Source organism: Heterodontus francisci, chromosome 2, assembly GCF_036365525.1.
Source record: "Heterodontus francisci isolate sHetFra1 chromosome 2, sHetFra1.hap1, whole genome shotgun sequence".
Taxonomy (NCBI): Eukaryota; Metazoa; Chordata; class Chondrichthyes; order Heterodontiformes; family Heterodontidae; genus Heterodontus; species Heterodontus francisci.
The window spans coordinates 81,644,693-81,667,704 of NC_090372.1; the positions used below are offsets into that span (position 1 = coordinate 81,644,693).

General features: G+C 42.5%; 1 protein-coding gene across 3 annotated transcripts in view; it reads left to right on the top strand.

The window, feature by feature from the left end:
* Nucleotides 1-23,012, top strand: part of azi2 (5-azacytidine induced 2) — a 123,237-nt gene that overhangs the window by 40,797 nt on the left and 59,428 nt on the right. For all 3 annotated transcript variants that reach the window (XM_068059682.1, XM_068059691.1, XM_068059675.1), the window contains 3 exons: nucleotides 1,948-2,073; nucleotides 2,867-2,966; nucleotides 6,360-6,508. In XM_068059682.1, the coding sequence (XP_067915783.1) occupies nucleotides 1,948-2,073; nucleotides 2,867-2,966; nucleotides 6,360-6,508 (375 nt within the window). The remainder of the gene's footprint in view (nucleotides 1-1,947; nucleotides 2,074-2,866; nucleotides 2,967-6,359; nucleotides 6,509-23,012) is intronic.

The following is a 23,012-nucleotide window of genomic DNA, read 5'->3' on the forward strand; positions in this document are numbered from 1 at the left end:
CCCCCCACACGCACACACACACCTGTCTCTCGTTGGCTGTGTCTCTCTGTTTCTGCTAGTCTCTTTCTCACTCTGTCTCTATTCACCAGTGTAAAAATGATGAATAGCTCATTAAACTTTTGAGTAACTTCTGAAGTATAAAGCAGGATTCAAATTTACAAGTTTGCTAGTTCCATTAAATAAATGTACAGCAATTTCATATTCCACTTGATATTTAAAAATTGTTTTTGTCTTTAATGCTGCATGGCATTATTTGACATACGTTTGGCTCAATTCATATTAACTCTTTAAGACAATCAGAAGGAATGAATTCTGTTAGCTTTAATGTGCCTTTTTCTAACTTTTATTAAGCTGTGCTATAAGTCACAAATAGACTCGACTAGTCTTTAATGCCACTGGACTTGACATATTTAATATCGATGAAAATAAATTACATAGTGAATGTTTATATCATGTCTTCAAACTCGACCAATGAATTTCTGGTTAGTATGATTATGTAATTTGCAGTGTTTTTGTGGAAATATTTGCATTTAAACACACAAAGCACGGAATGGGGTAAAATCCTATTTATATTTTTTTGTCACCTCCACAGGCAATGTACGTTCTATCCTATCATGGAATTTACCATTTTATTTCCTGAAGGAAAGTTCTGCATAATTACTTTTTGATTCTCATAGGCCATCAACACAACATGCATCTATCGTTGCATTCTAATATCTGAATCTCTGCCTGGGCCCTCCATAAACCTTTTCTTTTTTTTTCCTTCCCCAGCACTCTATTCCCATCATCGTATGAGCCATTATATTGCTGCCGTTATATATTAAATCATTAGGCTGAGGCCAATTTGAATTTGAACAAGTACAACCTGTTAGCTGCAGTTTAAAGGCATTGCAAATCTTTCTTTAGTTCAGGAACTTTTGGACCTGTTCAGGCCTGTTTAGCTCCGAGTTTGTTCCACGTAACCATGATTCTGCAGTGGTGTAAAACTTTGTTTCTCTTAAGGCTGCATGTTTCTCCTCTTTTTACAAAAAAAAACTGAATACATCTTTAATATGCAAAAGAAAGATAAATGTTTGTGGGAATATTTGTAAGGAAAAGGGACATCAGAGGAGAGACAATGTAAAAGGGCACTAAATGTATTCTCCCATTTCTTGTTTTTCTCCATTCCCAAATCTATTACTGCATACTAATGTACATTTGAGTTGCATTTACCACTAATCTGCATGTCTTCCTTTGAGCATTTTTAAATTTTGCTTTTGAGAAAGCACCATTTTTAATTTGCCTTTTTATCTTGTCTTTGTTATTTCTTCCAAAACTTCACTGATATTGAGTTAAGATGTGAATGCTTCTGTAGGTTTAAAAAAAAATGACAGGGCCAGTGTTTGTTTAACCATAATTTGCACTATGGTCATAGCTGATGGATGAGGTAGGCTGTGTACATTTATTTTGCTGGACTTGACCTGATCATTGTGGGGTAACTTATCTATGAAAGGAATAGACTTGATTAAATAGAATGGCTTTTGCTCATTCAGTGCTTTGTGCTCATTTAGGAATATATTTCTCTTCAATATCATAGATATAAAAATAACATAAATGGAAGTGTGAACATGAGTGCCTTTAAGCCACGCTTTCTAATCATACAAAAACCATTTGGAATGAAATTTATAAGGCTACCTTTGCTACCACTAGTTTTACTTTCTGGGATTAAGATCCATAGTACGAACACACTATTTTTGTCTTTTAAGGCCAAGTTGTTATCAAGCTTTGTATTACTTATGACTGTGATGGGACATACATAGCATTTCTGAAACTCAGCATTCAGCTCATAAGTAGAGGCCTCACTGGAAGTTTGAATTTCTGTATATATAAATGAATGATGGTATGTGTGAACTGCTGCCAGAAAAAGGCATAATGTTTTATGAAGTTTTTTTTGCTCCATATTTTCAGCTTCTTAATGCTTCTCTTGACAATGAAAAAAGTTCTTTAGGACAGGAAGAAGTGAATAAAGCTTACCAGGCTTATCGGGAAGTCTGCATTGAAAGAGACAAGATGAGGCAGAGACTAGAAAGAATGGTACTATTTATAGTGTATTTTTACTTTGCTATAAAGTACGATCACTGATGAAGAAGTTGAAATTGTCTTCTGTGCTTATCTAAAAATCTAAAGAGAAAATCAGTCAATATTTTATGGTATATGATTAATTTTAGGTGGATTTTAAATTTATTTGACACAAATATTGAATATATTAAATGTAATTATGATTTAATGTTCTTTACCTAATGTTCTATGTCCTCGGGGCCTTGGAAAAAAACAGAGCAAAAATCTAAGTATTGCAATGTGTTCTATGTTGACAAGCAAAACTTTTTAATAAAATTGGGTTTGGTATCATTTTGTATGCCTTTTTCTGTGGCCATCTTCAAATGAGATCACTTCATGAACATTTGCATAGCTAAGCCAATTGCTGGGAGTAATAGAAGTTCCCTTCACCTGTGGGCTAGCCAGGAAGCACTGCTTATAATCTGTTAGACTGGTGTAAATAGAGCAAGAGCACACATAAAAACTGAAAGTGCTGGAAATACTCAGGTCTGGTACCATCTGTGGAGAGAGGAACAGGGTTAACATTTCAGGTTCTGATGAAAGGTCACAGACCTGAAACATTAACTCTGTTCCTCTCTCCACAGATGCTGCCTGACTTGCTGAGTATTTCCAGCAGTTTGTTTTTATTTCAGATTTCCAGCATTTGCAGTATTTTGCTTTTATTTTAGAGCAAGAGCACATCCTTAGCTACAAGGTTTTAATTTGTTTCTGATGCGATTCTTCAGTTGTGCACACTGCTACTGACAAAAAACCCCTTTGTTTCCTTAAGATTCAAGAGCAGATAGATTCTGTGCGAATTCTGAATGAAACTCTGCAGGCTAAAGAAGTAGAGATTCTTCAACTCCGAAGTGAAGTTGAAACCCATCAAGGTACATCCTTCTAAAATATTTTTGGTTCTCTTTTTATTAAAAAAAAAGGTGGAAATATTATGGTCCAAGTTGCTAATCGAGTCTTAGTTTCTGGGATCTAGGGTTTTTGTGTGAAATTAACATGCTACAATTTGTTCACCTTCACGGTTCCATGGGTATTGTGTATTATGGTACTGACCGATACCTGGAAGTCCCAAGTTTGATCCCTGGCCTGTTTTGATATATCTTATCTTGGCTAAGGTAATAGTGAAACACAACTATTGACCTCAGAATCCCTGGGTTAAGGAATGAAGTAAGGAGCCAAGGTTTGTCATTATCCATGCAATGATTAGATGAGGCTTAAATGTGACGTCTTGTTGGAATAGGCTATTGGCATTCACTGTATAATACAGGAGGAGATCAAGTTATTGGAGAGTTGTCAGTGCCTCTGGAACCATTCACCAGGGTAAGAAAGGAAAGAAAATTGGGAGAGATGAGGCAAGTGTGAAACATTGCATTTTTGCATAGGAATAGAAAAATGTGCTCAACAGTTGTAGAGATAAGCCAGGGAACGACAGACCAGTGAGTCTCACGTCAGTGGTCGGGAAACTATTGGAGAAAATTCTGAACGAGACAATCTATCACCACTTGGAGAGGCAAAATTTGATTAGGAATAGTCAGAGGGAGGTCATGCCTAACAAATTTGATTGAATTTTTTGAGCATGTGACCAGGTGTGTAGATGAGGGTAGTGCAGTTGATGTACACTGGGAAGTTCCGAGGAACAAAGGGACCTTGGCGTGTTTGTCCATAGATCTGTGAAGGCAGAAGGGCAGGTTAATAGGGTGGTGAAAAAGGCATATGGGACATTTGCCTTTATCAATCGAGGCATAGATTACAAAAGCAGGGAGGTCATGTTGGAGTTGTACAGAACTTTGGTAAGGCCACAGCTGGAGTACTGTGTGCAATTCTGGTCACCACATTATAGGAAGGATGTGATTGCATTGGAGGGGGTGCAGAGGCAATTCACCAGGATGTTGCCTGGGATGGAACATTTAAGCTATGAAGAGAGGTTGGATAGGCTTGGGTTGTTTTCGCTGGAGCAGAGAAGACTGAGGGGTGACCTGATCGAGGTGTACAAGATTATGAGGGGCATGAACAGGGTGGATAGGGAGCAGCTGTTCCTCTTAGTTGAAGGGTCAGTTACGAGGGGTCACAATTTCAAGGTGAGAGGCGGGAGCTTAAGGGGTATTTGAGGAAGAACTTTTTTATTCAGCGGGTGGTGACGGTCTGGAATGCCCTGCCTGTGAGGGTGGTAGAGGCAGGTTGCCTCACATCCTTTAAAATGTACCTGGGTGAGCACTTGGCACATCATAACATTCAAGGCTATGGGCCAAGTGCTGGCAAATGGAATTAGGTAGACAGGTCAGGTGTTTTAATGCATCGGTGCAGACTCGATGGGCCGAAGGACCTCTTCTGCACTGTATTATTCTGTGATGTGCATTCTAATGCCTTTGTTTTACAGTTTGCACACCTCACTTAAACTTGTGGTATAATTGCAATATGGGAATCTCATCATAGAGCTGCCAAATCCAAAGTAGCTTTTTTGTCAACAATAAAACTTTGAGTGGTCTGCAGCTTCACTCCAAAACTTGGCACCAATGCATTATTTCAATCAGCTACTAATGCAAGCCCAATCATTTTGTCCACAGATGATGCAGGTAGATGTGAGGTAGTCTATGTATTTTTTATAACTTTCTCTGAAAGGTGCATTGACAGTATAACCAGGGACGTGTTGAGTTTTGCACAGTGCTTGCAATGATGCTCTAAGTTTGAGAAAGGTGGGTATCCAATTGTGTGGCTAGTATTGCTTGTCTAGTAAAACTTGGGAGATATTATTTAATGTTGACTGGTTGTGTATCGATATAAAATTTTACATTTCATTATGAAAATTCAAGTCTCAGTTATTCCAGTCTCCCTCTAACTTGAAGTAAAGCTCTAATGTGCGGTACTTCGGAGCCAAGCAATTTAGGTTTCATTCTCTTCTCCTGTGGCCCAGTTCTCAGCATTGCTGAGTGGAGACCAAGCAACTCCTCTTAAGGGAAATAAGAGAATAAATCATTGCATTTTTGCAAACCTTCCACTTGCTATACAAGAATGGTATTGGTAGTAGCCTGTGCATGGCCATCCGCATCATTTAAGAGATGCAAGATAATGGGTCTCTGAGGTTACTTTTACACAAGGTAAATGGTGAAATTCTCATTACAGGGACATGCTATCCTCCATTACATTATTCACTATTTATGGCAGGAAATAATTTAGATTAAAAATATGTGCTCCCCATTCCAAACCCAGTGGTGAAATTTCCCTTTAAATTGAATGTAATGACCTAGCTTTTCTGACTATAATACTGCTTGTAACCCATTGAAAATGAATGGGTTGCCATCAGTGTTGCAGTTGGAAAGCACAGGCCATTTTGTCAGCTGTTATTGAATACACTGGTTATGTTAAGTCTTTGATGTAATTGGGACCCGACAATCCAGAAACTGGTTCTGGTGGGTAAGCTGATGAGAACAATCAAGAAAGGGAGAGAATGAAAAGAAGAGACATTGGGCAGGATTTTATTATGCCCTTGGAGACTGGCACAGAGGCAGGAGGGCAAACAGAATGGCAAGGGGCACTGACTGCTCCCGACACTCCCCGGGTCCCCTGCCATTTTGTCTGGGGCGAGGAAGGCTGCGGATGGCTTTCCTTCCTGCCCAGGCCAATTGAGGTCCTTATGTGGCCAATTAATGGCTACTTAAGGGCCTCTTCCCGCCATCACGTCAATTTTATCGAAAGCAGTGGTACCCACTGCAACATGGAGACACCGCCAGATAAAGCTGAGTGGGGTCTGGGGGTGGTCTGTCCTATGGGGGAAATCCAGGGCCCTCCCGATGGCAATGGCCACATGAACGCGCACACAACCCGATGCCGGGGCCTGTCTGAATGGAGCCCAATGCCATTTACTTGTACTGGGATCTTCTCCTCCTGGCCCTACCGTACTGCAGTACTCCTGGCATTCTGATTGGCCAGAAGCTCACCCCTTAAAGGGTGGCGTCCCCGATAGCGGGCAGCAAATCAGCAACAGGGGTCTGACAGAGGACTGAGACATGTTCTGCTCCTGCCTTCCGGCCTGTCGCTGGAATAAAATCAGGTTCCTTGTTCATTATGCACTGACAATCCAAACTTTAAAACATGGATACAGAGGTTAAAACCCATTTAAAGAACATGAAACTTTTTAAGTGTTCGACGGTATAATGTTATTACAAAGGCCTACAGAGAGATCTTTTGATTTTTTTTGTACAAAAGGCAATACAGTTTCTGTAAGTTGGCAACGCAGTCTTTTATAGTGTTTATTTCTCATTTTTTTGTAGTGATGGATGATCTGCACAGAACCCAGAATTCCTGGGGTTTAGAAAAATCAAATAATGAAGTGAAAATGTACACCCTGAAGCAAGAGCTGGAGATCCTTAAACAGGAATGCAGATTCCTTAAAGTAGAGCTACGCAATTGTAAACTGAAGGTAAATTGAAAATTTATATCTCCGAATTCCTACAGGTTTGAAGTTTTTTCGACATTCCTAGTACAACCATATACCATGCAAGTAGTGGCCATCCAGTTTAATTATTTAAAAAAAACCTGCTTGCATGACCTTTGACATTTTCAGTTTTTATAGGAAAACAGAAGTCCTCAGCAGCTCAGTGGAGGAAGGGAAAATGTCCTATTACACCTCCTCAGAACTGGAAGATGTTGCAGATCAACAACTTTATAAGGAGGTTCAGAGCAATGGACAATGGAATTGTGGTCATTTCCCCTGACTCAAGAAAAGAAAAAAAACCTGTAAAGTGACTATGTAGAGAACAGGAAGAGATGAGGGAATGATAGCATAAGACAAAGGGAGGTATAATTAGAGAAATTAGAAAAATAAAAGATGTGTACAAGATCTAAAGAATATGTGATAGTTTAAAGCAGAATAGCAGAGGGGAAGGGAAGCAAAGTGGAGTAGGCTGCAGTCGGCCAAAAAAGAGGCAGAAGAAGGCAAGTAGAGAGCAAAGGTGCAGATTGCCTTTCTGGCTGTGTACCCTAGCATAACAATGTGGTGCTGTTCCTTGTTTTGAGCATCACTGGACCAAACACTGGTGATCATTTGCCCATTCTGTCCGAAAGTGCAGCCCATGAGCTCCCGGTTGCTTGCTACTTTAATTTTTGCCTTCCTCCCACTATGACCTCTATGTGCTTTTGGCCATTTACGCTGTTGCTGGCCTCCAATGAGGGTAGCAAAGTACAGAAATGTAGTTGTTACAGGTGATTCCATAGTCAGGGGGGACAGGCATTTCTGTAACCGTTATCGTGAGTCTCACAAGAATACAAAAAGTAGGAGCAGGAGTAGACCATATACCTGCTCCACCACTCAATATGATCGTGACTGATCTTGGGCTTCAACTCCACTTTCCCACCTGCTCACCATATCCCTTGATTCCTTGAGGAACCAAAAATCTATCTATGCCGGCCTTAAATGTGTTCCAACGACTGAGCATCCACAACCCTCTGGGGTAGAGAATTCCAAAGATTCACAACCCTTTGAGTGAAGTAATTTCTCCTCATCTCAGTCCTAAATGATTGACCTCTTATCCTGAGACTGTGTCCCCGTGTTTTAGATTCCCCGACCGTCAGAAATAATCTCTTAGCGCCTACCCTATCCAGTCCCTTCAAAACCTTGTTTGTTTCAATGAGATTGCCTCTCACTCTTCCAAACTCGAGAGGATATAGGTCCAATTTATTCAGCCTCTCATCAGAGGACAGCCACCTCATCCTAGAGACCAATTTAGTGAACCTTCGCTGTACGCCTCCAGTGCAAGAATATCACTAATATCACTAGTTCACTAATGTCCTTTAGGGAAGGAAATCTGCCATCCTTACCTGGTCTGGCCTACATGTGACTCCAGATGCACAGCAATGTGGTTAACTTTTAAATGTCCTCTGAAATAGCCTCACAAGCCACTCAGTTGTATTAAACCGCTACAAAGTCAAAGAAAAAGAATGAAACCAGACGGACCACCTGGTATCGACCAAGGCACTGGAAATAATGACCGCAAACCCAGCCCTGTCAACCCTGCAAAGTGCTCCTTACTAACATCTAGGGCTTGTGCCAAAATTGGGAGAGCTGTCTCACAGACTAGTCAAGCAACAGCCTGACAGTCTTACTCACAGTATCATACCTTACAGACAATGTCTCGGACATCACCAATCCTGGGTATGTTCTGTCCCACTTACAGGGTAGGCCCACCAGAGGTGACGGCACAGTGGCATGCAGTCGGAATGGAGTTGCCCTGAAAGTCCTCAACATTGACTGCAGACCCCATGAGGTCTCATGGCATCAAGTCAAACATGAGCAAGGAAACCTCCTGCTGATTACTAACTACAGCCATCCCTGCCCCCGCCACTCCAACCCCAGTTGATGAATCAGTGCCTCTCCATGTTGAACACCAGTTGGAAGAAGCACTGAGGGCAGCAAGGATACAGAATGTACTCTGGGTGGGAGATTTCAATGTTCATCACCAAGATTGCCTCGGTAGCACCACCGCTGACCGATCTGGCTGAGTCCTAAAGGAAATAACTGCTAAACTGGGTCTGTGGCAGGTGGTGAGGGAAAAACGTACTTGACCTCTTCCTCGCCAGTGTACCTGTCGCAAATGCATCTGTCCATCACGGTATTGTTAGGAATGACCACCGCACAGTCCTTGTGGAAACTAAGTCGCGTATTCGCATTGAGGGTACCCACCATCATGTGTGGCACTACCACCGTGTTAAATAGGATAGATTGTGAATCGATCTAGCAACTCCAATCTGGGTATCCGTGAGGCACTGTAGACCATCAGCAGCAGCTGAATTGTATTCAACCACAATCTGTAATTTCATGGCCTGGCATATCCTCCACTCTACTATTACCATCAAGCCAAGGGACTGACCCTCGTTCAATGAAGAGTGCAGGAGGGCATGCCAGGAGCAGCATCAGGCGTACCTAAAAATGAGGTGTCAGCCTGGTGAAGCTACAACACTGGACTACTTGCATGCCAAATAGTGGAAGCAGCATCGATAGACAGGGCTAAGCAATCCCACAACCAACTGATCAGATCTAAGCGCTGCAGTCCTGCCACATCCAGTCATGAATGGTGGTGGACAATTAAACAACTAACAGGAGGAGGATGCTCCACAAATATCCCCATCCTCAGTGATGGGGGAGCCCAGCACATCAGTGCAAAAGGCAAGGCTGAAGCATTTCCATCCATTTTCAGCCAGAAGTGCTAAGTGAATGATCCATCTCGGCCTCCAGCTGAGGTCCCCAGCATCACAGATGCCAGTCTTCAGCCAATCTGTTTCACTCCACGTGATATCAAGAAATGACTGAAGGCACTGGATACTGCAAAGGCTATGGTCCCGGACAACATTCCAGTATGGTACAGAAGTCTTGTGTTCCAGTACAGCTAATAACACTGATACCTACCTGATAATGCGGAAAATTGCCCAGGTATGTCCTGTTCACAAAAAAGCAGAACAACTCTGCCAATTACCCCCCTAACAGTCTACTCTTGATCAGCAATGGAAGGTGTCGCCCGACAGTGCTATCAAGCGGCACCTGGTCAGCAATAACCTCGCTAACACTCAGTTTGGGTTCCGCCAGGGTCACTCAGCTCCTGACCTCATTACAGCCTCGGTCCAAACATGGACGAAGGAACTGAACTCCAGAGGTGAGAGTGACTGCCCTTGTCATCAAAGCAGCATTTGACGGAGTATGGCATCAAGGAGCCCTAGCAAAACTGGAATCAATGGGAATTGAGGAAAACTCTCCGCTGGTTGGAGTCATACCTAGCTCGAAGGAAGATTTTTTTTTAAATTTCGGGACGTATGCAGTGTGTCTTTAAGTCAGCAAAGGATCAGTACTGCTTTAAGAACAAGCAAGCCTCAGGAGTTACCGAGAAGATGCATTCTGGTTGCCGTTGGATACAACCCTACAGAGTGGAAGAACCAGCCAAATGTGCATTGTGGTTTCCCTGGACAGCGCCAATCAGACTGCGAATCGATTATACAATGTTGCAAATGCTTTGAACTGGCTTTTAGTGGAGACCGACTGTTCCAACAGACAGACAGCTGGACCAGCATGAACGGAATAGAGATGTCTGATAATTTAAGCTGAAGGAAGGGAAGTTAGACTGACAATCTTTTATCTCTCAAAAATTCTAAAGCCAAATCGATTCATTGTAAAGTGTTTGTGAGTGGTTGATCTATGGTGGTCGTCGCTGAACGGACGAACGGTTGAAGCTTCAGATGCCTGACTCTCTCTCTCCCCATCGGACGACTGCGCGGACTTCAAGCAACCTCTGACAGTACCACGTTGGAAGATTCTACTTTGGCAGGAGCGTAAATCTGCACAGACTTTATTAGATTTACTTTTTTAAATGTTGTTTATATCTTAGTGTATAAGATTTTAGTTTTTCTAATTAAACACTTAATTGTTGATCTAAACACCTGCTTTGGTTCGCCTCAGTTGGGGGTTAATAGATGGGTCAATTTGGCTGAGGTTTTCTTTAATTTAGAAAGTTTAAAGTGACATGTTAGGTGATCTGTGGAGTGAAGGGACTGAATTGACAGTGCGCTGCTCCCACAGCAATCAGAATCGTATATTTTGATTGGGGGCTTTGACTTGAGCAGTTGGTCGTAACACAGGACATATTGAGAGAGTGGTTAATAAAGCATATGCAATCTTGGGCTAGTTATGCTGAACCTTTATTTAGGTCTGGTTAGGCCCCAACTGGAGCATTGCATCCAGTTCTGGTCACCACTCTTTAGGAAGGATGTGAGGGTCCTTAAGAGATTGCAGAAGAGATTTACCAGAATGGTTCCGGGGATGGGAGATTTTAGTTACAGGGTTTGGTTGGAAAAGCTGGGGTTGTTCTCCTTTAGAACAAAAGAGATTAAGAGGAAATTTAATAGAGATGTACAAGATTATGACAGACTTAGATAAGTTAGACAAGGAAAAACTGTTCTCATTAACTAATGGTACAAGTACTAGAGGACACAGATTGAAGGCTTTGGGCAAGAAATGCAGGGAGAAGATGAGAGACTTTTTTTACACAGCGGGTGGTAATGACTTTGAACTCGCTGCCCACAAGAGTGGTGGAAGCAGAGACGATCAATGACTTCAAAAGGAAATTGATGGGCACTTGAAGGAAATAAAGTTGCAGGGCTACGGGGATTGAGCAGGGGAGTAGGACTGACTGGATAGTCCGTGGAAAGCCGGCATGATCTCGATGGGCTGAATGGCTGCCTTCTGTGCCATATACGACTCTTTGACTTGCGTTGACTGGGACCAACAGCCTCAGTTTGGAGAGGTGTTTGGGTCTAGGAAGGCTCGGCTTGCTGTTGCCAGGACAGTTTGATGCAACTGTCTTTAGAGCAGCAGGGCTGGCACTGAATAAGGGAATGATATGGGAGCAGGCATCTTGTCAAGAGTACAGTATACACCACCACCCCCACCCCCCCTCCCCACCCCCAATAGTGCCACTGTTACTTGTAGGGTTGTGTCTCAGCGCCCACATTGATCTGTGGGAGGGCAGTCTCTAAGAATATTTCTGGAAATGTGGGCTGCGGGTGAACTGTATTAGTTCATAACTTGGATCATGGGACTAAATGCCCCTCCCTATCTCTAACCACCTCCAGCCCTAAAACCATTGAATATTACGGCACAGAAGTCAGCCATTTGACCCATAATGCCAGAGACTTTCCCGAGAGCCCTTTTTAAGTATATATCTACTTCCACAAACCCTGCATTTCTCCAGCTCTGGACTCCTGTGCAATCTCTCTTTGTCCCATCAATGACAGCCATGCTTTCAGCTCTGAAATTCCTTCCCTAAACCTCTCCACCCATCTCTCCCTCCTCCTTTAAGACTCTTCTTAGAATTTACCTCTTTGACCATGCTTTTAGTCAGCTAAATCTTATATCCTAACATTTCCTTTGGATCAGTGTCAATTTTTGTTGTCTTACTCTCCTGGAAGTGCCTTGGCACAAGATAAATGTAAGTTGTAGTTGTATATCTGTCCACTAGATGGTGATCTAATCCTTTATATAAAATAAAAATTACTTGAACAAAATCTAAGCAAGAATTTTTTAACTTTATCGCTTCCAGTTAGTTAGTCTTTTTGCATTAGTTACCAGCTCTAGCTGCAAGAAAAATGCAATAGAAATTATAGTAATCATCTTGTAACCCTTTGAGTATGTTGATCAAAAAACAAATGTAAGTGACTTTTACCCTGTGCTACTGACAAGTCTTTTCATACATTTTCTCAGGAGCACTGGTTTTCTGCCTATTTTCTTGTCCAGTACAGGTTTTTATTGGATGAGTTGTTGCCCACGCAAAATCTCCTGCCATCTGCACCATAAAGTAAAACTGCAAAAATGGTTTAAATACCAAGTTTTATTTTTTCCTATCCTATAATGTTCGTGTTGGAAGTCACCATTTTTAAAAAATAGTTTGGCCTATTATTGTATTAATTCTAGGTCAGGATCAAAACAAAAATTATTCTTCCTGATGCAAAGCTAGCACCTTCCTTTCACTATAAACCTGCTAAACATGCTATAAATTTAAAGAAGAATATTCTGTCCCAAAATATTTTCAGTTTTAAATGTTCTTTAAACTTAGTATCATTACTGTGAAATATGCAGTGCTGTTTAGTGAGCGGCGTTGATGGTGATCCTCTTGCTAAAAGTTCTGTAAGAAGTGCTTGTAGTGTTAGATGTTTGTGGCTACTGACTACTAAAATTCTTTATGTTGCAGTAATGAAAAAACATTGTGGTACATTTCATTAAATGATGAAATGGAGCAATTGCAGTTACAGCTTAGAGCGTCTTAGGACAACGAGACTGTCCCAGACTGCCACATCTGCAAGAAAAGTCTCTCCCTTGAGACACTCCAGCTCAGAATCGTTGAGCTGGAGTCCAAACTAAAGATACTCTGACACAGAAGGGAGAAAGAGGAATTACTGGATAATTTGCTTCTGAGTGCAGTCACATACCAGAGAAAAGCACAAGAAGTAGTAGTGAAAGGAGAAAAGGGAATTGAGTTTTTACAGTGAAAAATCCTGAAGAGTACTCGAGTTCAAGAGAAATGTATTCCACTAAAAGCCAAAAACAAGCAAGCTAATTCTGGGTGAATAATGAACTGAAGAGAACATTAAATATATTAAAAAGACATATAAGTAGTCGTCTTTGGCCTCCTTATCTCGAGAGACAATGGATACGTGCCTGGAGGTGGTCAGTGGTTTGTGGAGCAGCGCCTGGAGTGGCTATAAAGGCCAATTCTAGAGTGACAGGCTCTTCCACAGGTGCTGCAGAAAAATTTGTTTGTCGGGACTGTTACACAGTTGGCTCTCCCCTTGCGCCTCTGTCTTTTTTCCTGCCAACTGCTAAGTCTCTTCGACTCGCCACACTTTAGCCCCACCTTTATGGCTGCCCGCCAGCTCTGGCGAACGCTGGCAACTGACTCCCACGACTTGTGATCAATGTCACAGGACTTCATGTCGCGTTTGCAGATGTCTTTAAAGCGGAGACATGGACGGCCAGTGGGTCTGATACCGGTGGCGAGCTCGCTGCACAATGTGTCTTTGGGGATCCTGCCATCTTCCATGCGGCTCACATGGCCAAGCCATCTCGAGCGCCGCTGACTCAGTAGTGTGTATAAGCTGGGGATGTTGGCCGCCTCGAGGACTTCTGTGTTGGAGATACGGTCCTGCCACCTGATGCCAAGGATTCTCCGGAGGCAGCGAGGATGGAATGAATTGAGATGTCGCTCTTGGCTGACATACGTTGTCCAGGCCTCGCTGCCATAGAGCAAGGTACTGAGGACACCGGCTTGATACACTCGGACTTTTGTGTTCCGTGTCAGTGCGCCATTTTCCCACACTCTCTTGGCCAGTCTAGACATAGCAGTGGAAGCTTTTCCCATGTGCTTGTTGATTTCTGCATCTAGAGACAGGTTACTGGTGATAGTTGAGCCCAGGTAGGTGAGCTCTTGAACCACTTCCAGAGCGTGGTCGCCAATATTGATGGATGGAGCATTTCTGACGTCCTGCCCCATGATCATTTTCTTGAGGCTGATGGTTAGGCCAAATTCATTGCAGGCAGCCGCAAGCCTGTCGATGAGACTCTGCAGGCACTCTTCAATGTGAGATGTTAAAGCAGCATCGTCAGCAAAGAGGAGTTCCCTGATGAGGACTTTCCGTACTTTGGACTTCGCTCTTAGATGGGCAAGGTTGAACAACCTGCCCCCTGATCTTATGTGGAGGAAAATTCCTTCTTCAGAAGACTTGAACGCATGTGAGAGCAGCAGGGAGAAGAAAATCCCAAAAAGTGTGGGTGCGAGAAACACAACCCTGTTTCACGCCACCCAGGATAAGAAAGGGGTCTGATGAGGAGCCGCTATGTTGAATTGTGCCTTTCATATTGTCATGGAATGAGGTGATGATACTTTGTAGCTTTGGTGGACATCCAATCTTTTCTAGTCGTCTGAAGAGACCACGTCTGCTGACGAGGTCAAAGGCTTTGGTGAGATCAATGAAAGCAATGTAGAGGGGCATCTGTTGTTCGCGGCATTTCTCCCTTCGTCAGATACAGGAGAACAGCATGTCAATGGTCGATCTCTCTGCACGAAAGCCACACTGTGCCTCAGGGTAGACACGCTTGGCCAGCTTCTGGAGCCTGTTTAGAGCAACTTGAGCAAAGACTTTCCTCACTATGCTGAGCAGGGAGATTCCACGGTAGTTGTTGCAATCACTGCGGTCACTAAGTAGTACTTAGATACTAAAGGGCAAAGAGGAGTACAAAGTATTTCAGAAAGAAGTTTTTTTTTAAAAAACAGGAAAGCAAAGAATAATTACAAAATCAAATTATCATGGAATATAAAAATAAATTGTAGTGTTTTACAGACACACAGCAACATAAATTTAAAATAAGGAAAGGGCCACGAAAGAATGAACAAGATAAACTCACTGGTAATGGCACAGAAGTATTAAATGACTACTTTGTCTCAGTTCGTAATAAAGAAGATAATTAAATAGACACTTCACTAGAGGATGAGCTTAAAAAAATAATGCAGTTGGGGTAGAAAGGGAGCAAGCAATTAAAAAACTAGCTGAACTACAAGAGGGTAAAATCCCAGGTCCAAATGTCAAGGATATTGAGGATGCGTTAGCTGAGGCACTGCGTGTGTGTATATGTATGTGTGTACAGTTCCTCCTGATTGGTGCATAGTTAACGTTGTTTCTATTAACATAAAGGGAGATGGAACAAAATCTGGGAACTATAGACCAATTGGCTTAATGTCAATGATAGGAAAGATACGGGAATATATACGAAAAAAAGTGATAGAGCATTTAATAGAACATTTAGAACCAGAAAATATAACCAGATGGTCAGCATGGATTCCAAAAGGTTAAGTCGTGCTTAATGGCACCCTGTAGATTTATAGCAGCTGCAGGCTTAACTATTCCACCTCAGAAGATTTAAAAATAGTCTCTCCTTCCCTATCATGGACCTTCCCTTTTGTTCTTCTTTCCTCCCTCCCCCCACCCCCCCCCCCCTTTCACTGCTCAAAAGCTATTACATTTCTAACCTTTGCCAGCTCTGATGAAAGGTTATTGATTTGAAACGTCAACTCTGATTTTCACTCTCCCCAGATGCTGTCAGATTTGCGGAGTATTTCCAACACTTTGTTTTTATATTCTATAAAGAGAGTCATGTTTGCATTTCAATATCTACTGGACCTGTGCATAACATCCTTGAATATTGACCTTACCTTAGTGGTTTATTCCCAACTTTCCACAGAAGCTCCCTTGCTCTTTATGTCTCTGATGACTTTGGGAAGCCTTTACAGACTGAGATTTAAAATGAGTTTGGGAGAATAGAAACTTATTCATGTATCTCTTAAATTCAAACAGAGCTGCCAAAATCACAGGCCACTGGTATTTGAACTGAATGGCTTGGCCCCTCTCTGTTACCTTTGCGCATAAAATGTCTGTCCTAGCTCCTATTGAGTAACAATACAAGAGATCTTTAACCTCCTCTTATACAGCCTCCTCGGGGTGGTCGAGGTGCATAGGGTGACTTCGTTACTGGTGAGGTTAAGTTTGAGCATTCACAGAATAATACAGTGCAGAAGAGTCTCTTCGGCCCATCAAGTCTGCACCGATGCATTAAAGACACCTGACCTGTCTACCTAATCCCATTTGCCAGCACTTGGCCCATCGCCTTGAATGTTATGATGTGCCAAGTGCTCATCCAGGTACATTTTAACGGATGTGAGGCAACCCGCCTCTACCACCTTCCCAGGCAGGGCATTCCAGACCGTCGCCACCCTCTGGGTAAAAAAGTTCTTCCTCAAATCCCCTTTAAACCTCCTGCCCCTCACCTGAAACTTGTGACCCCTCGTAACTGACCCTTCAACGAAGGGGAACAGCTGCTCCCTATCCACCCTGTCCATGCCCCTCATAATCTTGTACACCTCGATCAGGTCACCCCTCAGTCTTCTCTGCTCCAGCGAAAACAACCCAAGCCTATCCAACCTCTCTTCATAGCTTAAATGTTCCATCCCAGGCAACATCCTGGTGAATCGCCTCTGCACCCCTTCCAACGCAATCACATCCTTCCTATAATGTGGCGACCAGAATTGCACACAGTACTCCAGCTGTGGCCTTACCAAAGTTCTGTACAACTCCAACATGACGTCCCTGCTTTTGTAATCTATGCCTCGATTGATAAAGGCAATTGTCCCATATGCCTTTTTCACCACCCTATTAACCTGCCCTTCTGCCTTCAGAGATCTATGGACAAACACGCCAAGGTCCCTTTGTTCCTCAGAACTTCCCAGTGTCAGGCCATACATCGAATATTTCCGTGTCACATTACTCCTTCCAAAGTGCATCACCTCACACTTTTCAGCATTAAATTCCATCTGCCACTTTTCTGCCCATTTGGCCATCCCGTCTATATCCTCCTGTAACCCAAGACACTCTACCTCACTGTTAACCACTCGACCAATCTTTGTGTCATCCGCGAACTTACTGATCCTACCCCCCACATAGTCATCTATGTCATTTATATAAAAGACAAACAACAGGGGACCCAGCACAGATCCCTGTGGTACGCCACTGGACACTGGCTTCCAGTCACTAAAACAGCTGTCTGTCATCAGTCTCTGTCTCCTACAGCTAAGCCAATTTTGAATCCACCTTATCAAGTTACCTTGTATCCCGTGTGCATTTGCTTTCTTGATAAGTCTCCCATGTGGGACCTCGTCAAAGGCTTTGCTGAAATCCATGTAAACTGCATCAACTGCACTACCCTCATCTACACACCTGGTCACATGTTCAAAAAATTCAATCAAATTTGTTAGGCATGACCTCCCTCTGACAAAGCCATACTGACTATTCCTAATCAAATTTTGCCTCTCCAAGTGGAGATAGATTCCCTCCTTCAGAATTTTCTCCAGTAGTTTCCCTACCACTGACCTGAGACTCACTGGTTTGTAGTTCCCTGGCTTATCTCTACAACCATTCTTAAATAGTGGGACCACATTAGCTGTTCTCCAGTCCTCTGGCACCTCCCCCGTGGCCAGAGAGGAGTTAAAAATTAGGGTCAGAGCCCCTGCAATCTCCACATTGATCACTTGCAGACTTGGTTCTTGTGAAGCCGGTTGAGTTCCTTGATGCGTTATCAACCTTGTTGCATCTTTGCACACACTCTATAAACCCATTCAAAAGGAGAAGCCTTTAGATTCTTGGAGGATTTTTAATCTCCCTCTAACAATAAATTTGATAAAGTTTTGACCCAGTCATCGGGATTTTGCTCCGTGTATATTCACAATGGGAGTCAGTATATCATTTAATCTCTACCAGCTCATTTGGGAACAGGGTAGATCAAAGTTATTTTATTTGGCCTTGTTGCCACAAGCGAATAACTAACTGAAGCATAAAATTAGCCTCTGGTTGGTAAAACATTTTAAACAAGGTGTTAACCACAGCATCCCTATCCATTAAGTGAGCATTATCGGAACTGGATGCGTAGACTTATCGTCTATTATGGCTAATACTTGCCATTTCCCTAATTAATTCCTGACAGACGTGGGGCTTACAATATCTATGTCCATCCACTTGGAAAGTCTATTAATAGAGGGTACGACTTGTTATATAGCTCTGTTGCCATCGCCCAGTTTTCCCATATGGTGGCATTGATCATAGTACAAAAGCAAAGTATTGCGGATGCTGGAAATCTTAAATAAAAACAGAAAATGCCGGGGGAAAAACTCAGCTGGTCAGGCAGCATTTGTCGAGAGAGAAACAAAGTTAAAACCTGAAATGTTAACTTTGTTTCTCTCTCAACAGATGCAGCCTGATGTGAGTGTTCCCAGCATTTTCTGTTTTTATTATACACCATTATACTGTTCAGCGTATCCTTTTCAGATAAGTGAAAGTGCTTAACGATGTCTGTATTGTATAGTTTATCCTCTGGTGTTCTGCAAGTGAATGTCATGGGCTGCCTTTAGTAAATCTTTTTTGATGTGTCTGCAATACTACTATCGAGCTGAACTCTTCCAATTCCTGTCTGATGACTGATTTTTGACTTTTTTTTTAAAAAAAGCTTGTCCTGATAATTATACCACTGTATAGGTTATGGATCCCTGAAGCCCTAGATATTCTGTGCTCACTATGATCACTATGCTAAGCCTTTGTTCTCATGATCAGATTCACTATTGATGTACCCTTTCACTGGCTGTTAAAGATCACATCAGTGTTGTCTGTCTTGGCAAAATAGTACTGATGTGGCATTGGTTGAGGGAGTGATGAGCTACAGAACCTGGCAGCTGAAGAACATTATAAAAGTGGCTTAAGAGAATAGATTGTGAGCTTGCCATGATCTTCAAGTAATAGTTCTTATTTTAAGATTGCACTGATTACTGCTGTTAGATTGTGGCAGATAGTTGAATGCCATGTTTGATGCAGTTGCTTATTTATTACATTTACAATCTAAAATTTCTGATTCCTTCAACAGAAACTGTTGATAACTGCATTGTTGCCTTTCACTCGTTATTACTGATTTTCTCAGTGAGCAGTGAGATTGGAAAATGAATGAAGAAAAATTGCAAATATTTGTCTGAAAGTATGAATCCAAATAATGAAAATTGGAGAAGTGTGAGACAAAGGTCAATGATTGTGGGTGGTTTTGTGTGATAAATGTGAGTGACTGTGTGGGTGTCGTAGATGGCTGTATCTGTAGGTGGTGGCATAGGTGAAGTGTGGGTGATTAGGTAATTAACTGTGCTTTTGTGTACTAAGCGTTTAGGACAGGCGTAACTTACTTTACACGCACATTTTTTTAAATTCAGTTTTCAGACTATCACTGAGGAAAATTTACATATTAAATCATTTCTACCTTTTTTTAAAGTTGTTAATGTCCTTATGTCATATATCAGAACCACTGGTACACTCTTTCCTCTAAACCCACTAAGTAGAAATTTGCCAGGCTTCCACCCTGTTCTTCCCAGACAGTCAGATGGTGATTAGCAACTTGTTTTGTTTTAAGAAACAGGGGTGGAGCAATTCCACATCCTTTCACCATGGTGTGGTATTTTGGTACTGAAGGGGTGATTTTGTTGTATATCGCCCATGTCTCTTTCTCCGTTCTTCTTCTAAAAAGTAGTGTTTTTGCTATTCATCTGCATCCTTCTGTGGATGTGATTATCCGCCAACTTGGAGCGGAACACTCCTGGAACACTAGGCCCTTAACTAGTTTTAAACCTAATTGCCCTCCCCTTAGTTGTAAATAAAAGTCGCATTATGGTCAGTTTGACTGTTGTTCTCTCATGAGCAACTGAAGGATAATTCCAAACCCGCAACTTCTACCAACTAGAAGGACAAGGACAACAGTGCATGGGAACACCACCACTTGCAAGTTCACCTGCAAGTTCCCCTCCAAGTCATGCTCCATCCTGACTTGGAACTATATCGCTATTCCTTCACTGTCACTGGGTCAAAATCCTGGAAGTCCCTTCCAAACAGCACTGTGGGTGTACCTACCTCACCCTGGACTGCAGCGGTTCAAGAAGGCAGCTAACCACCACCTTCTCGAGGGCAATTAGGGATGGGCAACAAATGCTGGCCTAGCCAGTGACGCCCACATCCCATGAATGAATTTTTAAAAATACATTTTTGACTTTTTCGCTTATGGCTTGGTTACATTTTTTTTCAGTAGTACTGGCATGTTTAACTTGCTTTCATCATCACAGTTGTTTCAAAGCATTCTTGGGCTTTGGTCAGTACTGACTCTGATTCGTTTCTATCCAAAATAATCGATCCTTTACAGCGACTTGTTTCCCAGATACTACCCTATCTTATACTGTTCCATTGTGCATGATGTTCTGGGAGTGGCAGCAGTTAGGAGTGAGAGTTCTCTGGCACCAGCAGCTGCTGGTCACCATTAAATTTGTCCTGCTACAGAAGAATAGGTGAAATGGCTGGTGTAAGACAATAAAGCACTGTCCCACCCAATGAAACAGCTTGGAAGCCCAGGAAAGATAGGTTCCTTTAATGGAACTGTGGGCAACCTTCCACTGAAGAGCAGTACTAGAGTAGCTGGATGGAAGTGACAGAAGAACTGTAAATGTGCTTTTGCCTATGCACTGAACCCGGGAACAGTTGAGGAAGAAATTTACTGTTCATGGGAAGGTTGCTAAGATAAGTACTACTGATATTTTTGCTCAATTTTGTGGTGTCTTGCAGTGATTCTTAATGGCACTTCTTTGTGAACTTGGTGCAGCACTCTGGCAGCTGGTATATGCTATCCAAATGCACAGGCATATTGTTTCACCAGGGCACTGTGCATTGCTGGCATAACAATACTGTGGCTTATGAAATATGACAAGCAACAAACACCAAGCATGCTATCAATACGAAGTATTGAATGTTCTGCATGTTCACATACTATCACAAGGTGACTTCTGCTGGGTACTGTTTGGTATACATATTCTCTCTCATTTGTAAGTCTTGACCTTTTAGGAGGGAAAGGGTCTTTGAGATTTTGAGCGTCCAGACAGTAGAAAGTGTGGGCAAGGTTGAGGCACAAGTCCCTTATCCCTCCCCGCTCCCCACAAGCTCATGGCTTTCTTTGCTTTTCATTCTTCCTCTCCTTGTTTCCTTATTCATTTACTCACATTACAGTTTACACATTACAATGTCTCATCATGTAAGCTCTGTTTCAAATAATGTGCTGCCAGTATCCTAATATGTGGTATTTTACAGTTGCTATGGGCATCCAAGAAGAAGAGGAGCAGAGCCCAATGTACAGTCTCATCTGAGACCTCACAGAACCCTCCATCACCCTACTGGGGCAAACACTGCCAGGCTGGGTGAGAGGGTCAGTGATTGAATTGCAGGAGAACGGGCTTGGTGAATCAGTTGCACAAGTGAGGAGGTACAAGTGAACGTAGAAATGGAAGAGCCACAATATCCAATCTAAAGATCTGGCTGAAGGACTCATTCAGCTGCTGAGCTGTGTAATTGACCTCCTAGGACTTGCTTGCAAATGCACTTGTAGCTCAGCATTAGCAATTCATGTATTGCTTTCAGTGTTGCCAGACTGTGCTGTTCATACTGCTTGAGAGCACCTTAGAGGGGTCCACAAGCTATACCTGTGTGATGCAGCATGACTATCTGACTGATTTGTGGACGATCATTAAGTCTATGGCTCTCCATATTCACAGTAGAGCTCTGCTTGGCTGAGGATCTCAAAAAAAAAAAAAATCTATGGCTGGAGCTCAAGAGACGCTGGACTCCAATCTATAGCAGCCCTGTCTGTGTTCTAAATGTTAGAGAACCAGTTAATGCAGGCCTTCAATAAACTGGTAGCTGGGCAGTCAGCTTCCATACAGATGCAGTGAATGCTGATGGGCATATACAACAGGCAATGACTGGAGTTGTCATGGATGATCGAGATGTCTCTTGTGACAAAGCCACATTATCATGTTACAGGCCCACTCAGAAGGCCTACAAATGTGTCAATGAGCATACAGGCCTAGGGAACAGACTGAGCCACATCTGTCTTTAGATACAGCTGCTGATATTCTGCAGCCATCCATTTCCCACTGGGGTGCACTTAGAAGGAGCATGCAGTTAGAAAATAGGAAACAGCATATATTTTCAGTAAAGGAGAGCAACAGCAAAATACAATGGACATGAACACACTTATATCCCACAATTTGAGGGTTAATCGGAGGTAGTGGGGGTTATTTTGGTGGAAGAGTGAAAACAGGTGCGAAATGGATGCTGTTCTGATAAGACACGCCTATTTGAAAGTCTGGTTTTAGTACACAATTTTGGCCCTAATTGCTGATTACCATAATTTGAACTTGCCTGTGTGTGCTAAAGCAGAAACATCTTCAGGCTTAGCAGGCAAGTATTGATTAGATGGAATTTTCGTGGAGCAGTATTTGTGGGCTCCATTCACCCACTTCCACTGAAGATATGGAGTATGCTGGCTGATGCACAGCGGCACATTTCAGGATGGCTTGGACTGAGTAAGCGGGTGCACAGGTTCTCAGCTATGTCTCTGGTGGTCCTGGTGGATTAAGGTAGTTGAGAGAAATGGTTTTGTTGTATGGCTGTGATCATTGGAGATGATGCTTTATTTAATATGAGTATTGGACACCTGTGCAGGTGGCTAATGTACACTGGATGTTTCAGGTACTTCAGTAGATGTGTTCTCCATTTGAGCCTGCCATATGACTTTGCCTCATCCACAAGCTGCAACTGTCAAGTAATGCCTAAAGGAATAACTATACTTTATATATAGGCAGCACTGAATGAAGCCCCTGGAGAAACAAATCTACTCTTTAAAACAGCAAAGAAACCCTAAAATTGATTGAAATTGAGCAGCTACTCGCGACAATCCCAAGCACATGAATCCACTTGTAGAGAAAGGGCCC